Raw genomic sequence first — 10,667 nt, 5'->3', positions numbered from 1 at the left:
GTTACCAAGGGAAGCAAATAAATGGAGTGGTAGCTGACTGGAGTCAAGGAAGATTAGAATTATTTTTTCAGATGTCAGTCATTACAGCATGTTTAGGTAAGATCCACCAGGGAAGAAAAAAACTGATCACGAAAAAGAGAGGAGCTATGGTCAAGGGCTCAAGTAAGCAAGAAAGATGGTTTCAAAGCACATGACCTATCATATAACAGCTACTCGGACTCAGAAGTGCTCAGTAAATGTTGGCTAGTGTTATTTCTGATTGCTTAAATTTTAGAATAGTGAGTAGACATCAGGCTTACAAAACATAAATTCGTTATTTAAACACACACGCAAAAGCCTGGCCCCTAGCAGTAGACTGCATTAGTTCAAATTCTAGTTCTACCACTTGGCCATTATACTTTTCTTCCTCCGGCTGTTTTCCTCAGTAGAAAGAGAGGATAATAATACCTACCTCCTCAGGCTGTTTGTGGGCTTAACTGAGATAATCCGTGTAAAATTTAGCACTGTACTAGCACATGGTGAAAGCTCAAATGTTAGTGCCATTATAATGATAACTGCCATCCTGTTCTGTAACAGTAAGTGTGATACTGTCCTATGATGAGTTTAGGCACTGTCACACTGATTCAGATTCCTGGAACCATGGAAGATATGAGAGGGCACAGACAGCCCTCATGGCGCGCGCCAGCCAACCTGCGAGTAGGATGCCGGAGGCCTGCACACCTCAGAATTCCCCACCGCCTCGCCTTCTAGTGACACTGTCTCTCCAGAAGGTACAGTCGTCAGAACAAAACAGAAACAAACGGCATGGCAACTAAACGTAGACATGAGGAAGACACGTACAAAACCAAGCTTGCGTAAAGCTGACCAGTTAGGGAACTACGTCCGCACCGGCACCAAGTCCCCAGTACGCCACGTGCTTCTGCGCAGGCGCGGCAGAGAGGGCGGGCGCTGGATCGGACGTTCCTCCCTGTTTTTCCTCTGCGCGCGGCTTGGGCGGAACATCTCGCGAGATGTGTGAGTTGTCGCGAGAACAGCATTCAAAAAGCCCTGGCGCTTACCCGAGAGCTAGGTGAGTGAATGGGTGGGCGTCTCTGGTCGTGGGTCGTGTTACCGTCGCGAACCTGGGTGCCCTGAGTCCTCGTCACGAGCCGCCGGCTGCAGTAGCAGGGAAAAGGGGTGAGGAGAGAGGTAGGGGCAACGGGCCTGGAGGGAGGTGTGTGTGGAGAGGAGCGGTGGGAGCGGCGAAGGGATTCTCTTTGGGGAGTGGGGAAAGCAGGGCCTCAGGAAACCTGGGGTCTGGGTCATGGCGGAGGCCCTTAGCCGGAACAGCTTCTTCAGCGGAACCCGGAGTTCTTCTCAACCAGGTTCGGAGCCGGTCTCAATCTTCCGTTGAGCTGTGTGCCCCCCCCCCCCACCCTCGGGTATCGTGCATCAGTAAGGAAGGCCGGGTCGCCTGCGCGGTCCAGGATGGTAGCCACTAGCCACATGTGGCAGTCCGAATTGAGAAATGCTGTAAATATAAAATGCACGTTGAATTTCGAAGACTACACAAAAAGAGTAACAGCCCGTTAAGAATTATAAAGGTTACGTGTTGAAATGCCAGTGTTTCGGATAGATGGGTTGAATAAAATATTACTAAAATGAATTTCACCTGTATTTACTTTTCTTAACGTGGCTCCTAGAAAATTAAAAATGACATATCACAGCTCGCATTCTTTTTCCGTTGGACAGCGCTGCCCCAGACAACTCCGTGTCAGATTCTAATTGCTTATCATCCCTTAGCTGGTTTAATCTCAAAACCCGTTAGGTAGATGTTACTGCCTTTATCTTATGGATGAGAACACAAGACCTTAAATAAGTTGTCCAAGCTCTTGCTGCCAGTGTGTTGTGGAGTAAGAACTAACGCAGCCTGAATCCCTGAGCTCCCTGTCCTAAATGCTTTGTGCATGTTATGTTTCTGAGAGGCTGAACAGAAAAGTGGTTAGGAGTACCAGACTTTGGAGCTAGACCCTGGTTCCCATCTCAGGCACTTATTAGCTTGGTAACCCTGGGCAAGTTACCTAACCTTTCTGTGCCTCAGTTTGCATATGTGTAAATGGCGGAAATACCTTATATTTCATGGGGTTGTTGAGTTAGATAATATATGCAAAGTACCAAATAACAATGTCTGGCATGTGTTAGGTATAGTTATTCAACCCAGCTACCTCTTTGCAGATTGACAGGTTAACTCTTACTCATCCGTTAGACCTTTGCAAAAAAAGTCACTTCGTCAGGGAAATCTCTTGTCCATACTCCCTCACCCCCACCTCAGTTCCCAACTTAGAACAGCACCCCATGTTACAGGTTTCCTCTTGCACTTATCACACATATAAAACTTTACAGTTATTTGATTTAATGCCTTTCCACTAATGGACTGTAAGATTCAAGAAGGCAGGGACATTGTCTAGTTTGGGGTCCACATTGTGTCCTCAGTAATAGCCCAGTACCTGAGACATAATAGGAATTCTAGCAAATCTTTTGAAAGAACGAGAGCTAGTTTTTTTGACTTCCTTGGACATCACTGGGATGTCTTGAAGCTAGCTCCCTTTTCTTCCTTGGTAAATGTTTATGACATTAATGTTTAACTTAGGCCCATCAAGAGAATTAAATGAGATAATTCACCTGAAGCACTCTGCCTGACAAATGGTAAATCCTCAATAAATACATAATAAACCAGTGCAGTAACTAGGGACTAGCCCCATCACCTACAGGCTTTGGAAAGGTCTTATACTTTATTTTTAAAGATTCTATTTATTTGAGAGAGTGAGAGTGAGCAATGGGGAGCGGCAGAAGGAGAGGGAGAGAGAGTCTGAAGCAGATTCCTCACTGAGTGAGGAACCCCATACGGGGCTCAGTCTCACAACCCTGAGATTACAACCTGAGCCAAAAACCAAGAGTCAGACCCTTAACTGACTGCTCCACCCAGGCAACCCCAGAAAGTTCCTGTATTTCAGAGCAGTAACTGCCAGCCTTGGATACCTTTTTTCTCCTCTCTATCTCTTCTGAAACCATTTATCTCCTTCATCTTCATTTTTACTTAATGACCTTGCTTCCTAATTCACTGATAAATTGGAGCAGTTAGAAGGGCACTTACTCAGATTCCCACCACTAATCTACCTACTTATCAGTGTCTGTACCCATATATTTTGCTTTCCCTTACTTTAGTTGAAATATTCATGCTCCCGTCTAAAATCAGTCCCTGTACATTAGACCTCATTCTTTTTCATCACTTTAGCAGTTCTCCATGCCTTCTATATCGTCAGTTTTTCTTCTCTCCTGAATCTATCCCATGACATACAAGCATGCTATTTTTCCTTAAAACATTGTATCTTAAAAAAGATAAACTTAATCCTACTTTCCCTTCAGCTAATGCCTCGTTTATCTATTCTGCTTTGCAGCAAAACTGTTTCCTGTTTTCCCACCATTCTCTCCAGCCCATTTCAGTTGGCTTCCAGGATAATATGTGCTCTTGGTTTTCTTCCTACCTCACTGGTCATGCCTGAGTATATTTTGCTGTCTTCTTTCCCACCTCTTAAAGGCTCAATCCTTGATCCTCTTTTCTTTAATTATGCTCGTACTCTGGTGACACCAAGACTCAAGGATTTATGTTAATAACTCCTAGGTTTATATTTCCAGCCCAGATCCTTTTCATATTGCCAACTGGTTACTTGGTACATTTCATGTCCAAAACATAAGCCCCTGATTTTCTTTCAAAACAATTTTTACTCATAATTTTTGATGATTCAGCTGATGGCAAATTTGCTCTACTAGTTGCTCAGGCCAGAAGCCTTAAAGGCTTTTTTGACTTTCTTTTTCATACACCCCACATTTAATTTTTCAGAAAAACATGTTGGCTTTACCTTCAAACTATATGTGCAGAATCTGATCATTTCTCCCCACCTCCTATATAATCACCCTTGTGTAAGCAGTCATCTCACCTGGTCTTTCTGCTTCCCACTTGCTCCCCTCCAAAGTATTCAACATAACAGCCAAAATGATCCTTTTAAAGTATCGGCTCTCTACTCCAGACTTCACAATGACCCCCAATCTCACTCAGAGTAGAAGCCAAAGTCCTTGTGATGGCCTGCTTTGCCTATTCTCCCCTATTAAGGCCTGTGACTTAAACTCTATCTTGTTTATTCCTTGGGTGTTCTTCCACTTTAGTGCTACCCCTCTTCCTCTACTCCTTTTTCTTTCCTGAAATAGATACATAGCTAATTCTTTTATCCTCTGGAAGGTTTTTTTTTTCTTTCAGAAATCACCTTGAGGGCCTACCCAACAATGCTTATTTTAGATTTCATCCTAGTTACAATACCCCCACTTCTTCCAGGATCCCTTATCCTGTTGTTTTCTTTCTTTCTTCCTTTTTTTTTTTTTTTCACTTTCTAATGCATTTAATTATGATACTATTATTGCTTGTCTTCTCCCACTGGAAGGTAAGTTTCAAGAAAGAAGAGCGCTTTTTTTTTTCTTTTTTGGCTCATTTGGCTTCTGATGGATCTGAAATGCCCGAATGGAGTTCAGCACATAAGGCTTTAAGAAATAATTGTTGAATAATGACTACATTGTCTGGAAAGTGGGGAAACAACCTTATTAACAGCCTGTTGCTCTTTGAATGCAAAGCTGAGTTTGAATCTGGCCTAAGAGATGGACCAATTTGAAAAGGCTGATGAGTAAGGTTGAATTACGTGGAATGTTTCTGTATAAAAGTCCTTGATTGTTTAAGTCCTTGATTGAAAATCTAGAATGAAAGAAATGTTTTTAATTACTCTGAACATGATTCTGTTTTTCATGTCTTCTTATGAATAATGGAAAATACTAGTGAACCTGTTGTCAATACAGCAAATTTAATGTGTTCAGGAAGTTAACACTGTTGTGAAAAATTGTGGACATGATAGTCCTTGCCTTAGAAACCTTATTCAAAGCTGCATGTTTGTATTTTAAGTAGCAGTCATGTTACTATAAGTTCTTGATTTCTTTCATTGTGCTCTTAATTTGGTTACCTGTATAGTGATATAAATATGAGACCCACCCTTCCTCAGCATTTAAGGAAGCTTAGCACACAAGTGAACAATTTCCTGATAACTGCATTTCTTAGAAACAAAGTTAAATGTGTTCAATTTTTTTTTTTCTCTGTTTGATTTGGTCTCAAATCAGGTAAAAGAATTATCAGACCTTGCTTTTAGAACAAGAATGCAAATTTGACCACTTAAAAGCCAGTAATAAAATCTTCGATGCTATGTTTTTAACATGGCAGTAGTATTGGGGGGGAAAGATATATATGTCTTTTATTATCGTTATCATTGTACGGGATATTTTGTTTAAGCTTAAGTACTTTCATTTCCTCTATTTACAGTAGATTAAAAACGAAAAAAAAAAACATGGAGGCAGATATAATTGCAGATCTTCGATGCAAGCTCAAAGAAGTCGAAGAAGAGCGACTAAAAGCTGCACAGTATGGCTTACAACTAGTGGAGAGCCAAAATGAGTTGCAGAATCAGTTGGATAAATGTCGTAATGAAATGATGACCATGACTGAGGTAGGACCCTGGACTCCTGTGTTTACAAGGTTGTGCTTAGCTATTGAACATTTTTATTGTCTAGCAATTATTATTACTATTAGTTTTATTCCTTTTTGAAGATTATAGTTCTAGTTCTTATTCACCCCTATCTCTAATAAAGGGGACTGAAGTGAATGAATTCCTAATATTCTTTCTGACCCTGTGTGTTCTGAATTTTTTATGTAATTGAATTATAATTGAATCTGTTTTCAGGACTATGAACAAGAAAAATATACTCTTCAGAGAGAAGTTGAGCTTAAGAGTCGAATGTTAGAAAGTTTGAGCTCTGAATGTGAAGCTATTAAACAACAACAAAAAACACACCTGGAGCAATTAAAAGAACAACTGAGCAGAAGCCATGGACAAGAAGTAAATGAACTAAAAAATAAGGTTTGGATATCTATGTATGTCAAAACAAAAATGTTTCATGTTTATGGAGTTAGCAGTATGTCAATTTTAGGTGATGAAGATTTTCTTAATGCCATCTATGCAAAATAGCTGAGATCAAGGCTCCATCATCATAATATTGGGAGTGGGAACACTGAGAAACAAGAGTTTACCTAAGGGACTTGTATTAATAACATTCTACTAATTAAATACAGTTATTTAATTTCAATAACTGGATATTTGTTATGGCATTTTAATTTAGTGAAAAGCATGACTTTCTTGCTTATAGTGCATAGTATGGCAGTCCCCTTTCAGAAAGACTAGTGTCCTAGCTTTCACTGAAAGGAGTAGTACACTTTGTAATCCTACAAAAGAAACCAATAGTTTATTGTAAATTAATGTACATTAGAATTGATACTTTTCTAGTTTGGTTATTGAAGATAAGCTAATGACATATGATCTGCCTCTTACAATCAGTAAGGAAGGTACCATTACTGTCTGTGGATAACGGATGAGAAAACCAATGTTTAAACATATTGAGTAAATTGGACAAAAATTACAGAAATCAGTCAAGATTTGAACTGGAGCTGTTTGATTCCAAAGCCCACGTCACTGTACTTAAACTAACGACATGTACACTGGCTTCATTTCACGCATTAAAAACACATTGTCCATTCTTTTTCGGTTACCCCCAACTATCTAGTTCCTTCAGGTTACTTCAAAGGAATCCAGAACCTTTATCATGGCTCTTCTTTGTATAGAGTCCATACTTTCCAGACCCTTTTCTACAAAACCTTACCTGACTTTCGGCCTATTTTCTAATTTTCCATGTTTTGTGTAGCGTCTTTTAAGATTTGTCCATATCTGTACCACCTATACTGTTAATTTCTTTAAATTAACTCTCTTTTTAAATGTTTTCTCATTTTAAGTAATGATATCAATGAAATTATATATTTGAGCTGGTTAAATTTTTTCCTAAATTTTAGTCAGATGAACATGGCTATCAAAATCCGTTTTCGTGTAATACTTAGAATCTTCTTGCATTCATACTGGCAAAGAGTAATCCACCTTGTCTGAAACTAATCTGAGTTGAGACACCAATGACTGATAATGATGCCTGCCCACCCCCCGCCCCTGCCATGTTATTTTCATTTTAGCAGTGGCTTTCATTACCTAAACAAAAAAGAGTAATGTAGGAAATATTCACAATCTGAGGCAAGGCCACTTATATAAGAGATGGCTTTTTGGTGAGCAAAGACTAAATTAGTCAAAAAATATTTTCAGTCTTAATGGGTGTTCTCAAATCACCTCTGCCAAAATTTGAGTTATATTTGATATCTTTTACTTTTTCTTTCTTTCTTTTTCTTTTTCGAGAGAGAGTGAGCAAGCGAAAGAGCAAACATGATCGGGGGTTAGGGGCAGAGGGAAGGGGAGAAGTAGACTCTCCCACTGAGCAGGGAGCCCGATGTGGGGCTCGATCCCAGGACCCTGGGATCGTGACCTGAGTCGAAGGCAGATGCTTAACTGACTGAGCCACCCAGGCACCCCTCACTTATTTCTCAGTTATTCCATCAACTGGTTGTAAGAACTTGATCTACAAAGCATCCATCTCTGCTGCTACCATTCTAGTCCAGATCACCGTCCTCTCTCCCCTAGACTACTATTGTAGCCTTCTGTCCAGGTAGCCTGCTTCCATCTTTGCTATCCATACCATTCACTCTTCACATAGAAGCCAAAGTGGCCAAGAGTCCAGACATACTTTCATTACTTGTATGGACTATTTGTATGTTTGTGGGACAACACATATCACTCTTGTAAGATGCTTAGCCTTGGCCAAATAGGAAACCTGAATAGTCTCATCATGCAGTAAATTTAGGTCAGTCAGTGATGTTTTTCAGAAAGATAGCCACATTTCAACATAGATCGTTCAGCTGAAATTTTTTTTCACATAATGAAAATAGAAAAAGGAAAACAAGTCAAGAGGCTCTTATTTTTTAAATAGAAAACAGATATCAGGATATAGAATGTTGATACCTCATTGAAGATAATTCAAAATAGGTGATAATTATAACCCTGGACATCAAGCAAAAGTTTTTTCTTGATAACAGAAATTGTTTAGTGAATGCTAGGCATCATGCGGAATGTTTTACCACCCTGATCTCAGGTGAGAGCCACACAGTAACCCAGTAATGGTAGATACAGTCATTCACAGTTTTTACCTAGGAGGAATGAAACAGCTAAATCTAGGCTTGACCCTACAACTTCATCCTTCTGCTATTAGTTTGTTTCCTTTAAACTGTGTATTTTAGTTTTCCAAGATAGAGAACTATATGAAAGTGTAGTTTTGTTCAGCTTGACTGTCTTATAAAATAGTTATTCTCTGGTTACCAGAATAATTTATACTGTATTTTCTGCTGACCTTCAATTACCTTTTGATTTTTTAAGATGGCGATTTTTTCTTTTTTACTTTAGTTAGAAAAACTGAAAGCCGAATTAGATGAAGCTAGGCTTAGTGAAAAGCAGTTGAAGCACAAAGTAGATCATCAGAAGGAACTCCTCTCATGTAAATCAGAGGAAATGAGAATAATGTCTGAGCGTGTACACGAAAGCATGTCTTCAGAGATGCTGGCTCTTCAAATTGAGCTGACTGAAATGGAAAGTATAAAGGTAATTTTTATGGCATTTATGTTCTTAGGTTATTTTTTTCTTTTTTCCTTGCATATTTTTTTACATGTTTTTGTTATAATCCCTAGGTAATTTTAAAGCTGAAATATTTTTTGTCTTAACTTCGATGTTACTAATTAAAAAAATGTAGAGTTTTTTGGTGGGTTATTCACTCATAGTAAAGCTTTAGATTATGTGATTATGTAAAGCAGATTACCTTTAGATTAATGAAACCTCTGGGAGAACTTAGAGTCATTAACTCTGATCCTAGTTTGTGTCATAAAAGCCCTATATAAAACATTGGTTTCATGGAAATTGATATGCATATGAATGTAGATTTTTTTTCACTGCAGGCTGAGGTTAATTAAAAGTTAAAGGCTTAAATTTATAGGAAAGAAAGATAGCCTTTCATTTGGTTCCCTGCTGAAAAATTTAGTAATTTTTATTCTTTTATTATGCACCTTACAACTGCTGACTATGTCTTTAGTTTTAGTTTCGGCTGTAAACCATTTCTGATAGATAAACTGAGCAGCTGCTAAATGAAAGATTATTCAAGAGAATTTCCTCTTTTTCAATTCCTATTGAATAGATCACCCTCAAAGAAGAAGTGAATGAACTACAGTACAGACAAGAACAACTAGAACTTCTTAGTACTAATTTAATGCGCCAGGTAGACCGACTTAAAGAAGAAAAAGAGGAGCGAGAGAAAGAAGCAGTTTCTTACTATAATGCCTTAGAGGTACTACGATTAGAGTAACATTTTTTCCAATTTATAATGAGTTGATTCCTTGCTAATCTAACCTCTATTAGCTAAATTGTTTTCTTTCAAATTTAGAAAGCTCGTGTAGCAAATCAAGATCTTCAGGTGCAATTAGACCAGGCACTCCAGCAAGCCTTGGACCCCAATAGTAAAGGCAACTCTTTGTTTGCAGAGGTATGTGACAAATACTCTCATTGATTAAATTGGCATTTCACTTAATACAAGTAATTAAACATGCTAATATTTTCTAGGTGGAAGATCGAAGGGCAGCAATGGAACGTCAGTTTATCAGTATTAAAGTCAAGTATCATTCACTAAAGAAGCAAAATGCATTTAACAGAGAACAGATGCAAAGAATGAAGGTATAACGTTATCACCATCGAAGGTTTATTAAACTGATTTTGTATCCACATTATGTGTACAGATACATCAAAGAAAGCGTCTTTTCCTTCAAAGAGTGTACTTAGTTATTTCTAGAACTGCATTATTTTAGAAAAAATATCTTTAGATTGACTCAAAGATCTATTATATTTTATTTCAAAAAATTAATCCTTTAGTAGATATTTAGTAGTAGTATAATTAGCATCCGTTGATTGATTTTTTTAATGGGTACTCAATAGCTTTGTGATTGATTTTTTTTTTTTTTTAAATGGTTACTCAGTAGCTTTCCCAGAAATATATAATCTTTATGTAATGGAGAAAAAAATTTCAAAAGTTTTTATTTCCAGCTGTTGGCCTGGCATTTCTTAGCACAGGCCTAAGGTTTCTACTTCAATGAAAACTGGCTCTCTCACCATTCTTCAGTTCTCCTGCAAAGGCTTATTATAGAGTGAGATTTGAATATCCTTTTCTTGCAGTTCCTCAAGTCAAGCATATAGGCCCATTTAATTAAAAAAATTTTTTTTATTTAAATTCAATTTAATTGACATACACTGTATTATTAGTTTCAGAGGTAGAATTCAGTGATTCATCAGTTGTATATAACACCCAGTGCTCATTACTTCAAGTGCCCTTCTTAATGCCCATCCCCCAGTTGGATGGTGAGATTTAAAAAAAAATAAGAAAAGGTAATAATTAAACTGGTCTTAGATCAATTTGGGATTGAATCCTACTTCTGTCACTTGCTAGCTATGTGACCTTGGACAAGTATTTTTACTTTTCAGAGCATTATCAGTCACCTCGTCTATAAAGTAGATATGATAGAACCTGCTTCTTTTTTTTTTTTTTTTTTTTTTTAAAGATTTTTTTTTTTTATT

General features: G+C 38.0%; 1 protein-coding gene across 1 annotated transcript in view; it reads left to right on the top strand.

The window, feature by feature from the left end:
• The first annotated feature begins 1,085 nt into the window (after nucleotides 1-1,085).
• SPDL1 (spindle apparatus coiled-coil protein 1) overlaps nucleotides 1,086-10,667 on the top strand; it is an 18,715-nt gene continuing 9,133 nt past the window's right edge. Inside the window, exons 1-7 of the mRNA XM_021698140.2 lie at nucleotides 1,086-1,188; nucleotides 5,396-5,579; nucleotides 5,814-5,990; nucleotides 8,460-8,654; nucleotides 9,241-9,390; nucleotides 9,487-9,585; nucleotides 9,663-9,773. Of these exons, the coding sequence (XP_021553815.1) occupies nucleotides 5,421-5,579; nucleotides 5,814-5,990; nucleotides 8,460-8,654; nucleotides 9,241-9,390; nucleotides 9,487-9,585; nucleotides 9,663-9,773 (891 nt within the window). The 5' untranslated portion in view covers nucleotides 1,086-1,188; nucleotides 5,396-5,420. The remainder of the gene's footprint in view (nucleotides 1,189-5,395; nucleotides 5,580-5,813; nucleotides 5,991-8,459; nucleotides 8,655-9,240; nucleotides 9,391-9,486; nucleotides 9,586-9,662; nucleotides 9,774-10,667) is intronic.

The sequence above is a fragment of the Neomonachus schauinslandi genome, chromosome 7 (genome assembly GCF_002201575.2).
Source record: "Neomonachus schauinslandi chromosome 7, ASM220157v2, whole genome shotgun sequence".
Classification (NCBI taxonomy): domain Eukaryota; kingdom Metazoa; phylum Chordata; class Mammalia; order Carnivora; family Phocidae; genus Neomonachus; species Neomonachus schauinslandi.
This window is presented reverse-complemented; position numbering and strand designations above follow the sequence as displayed.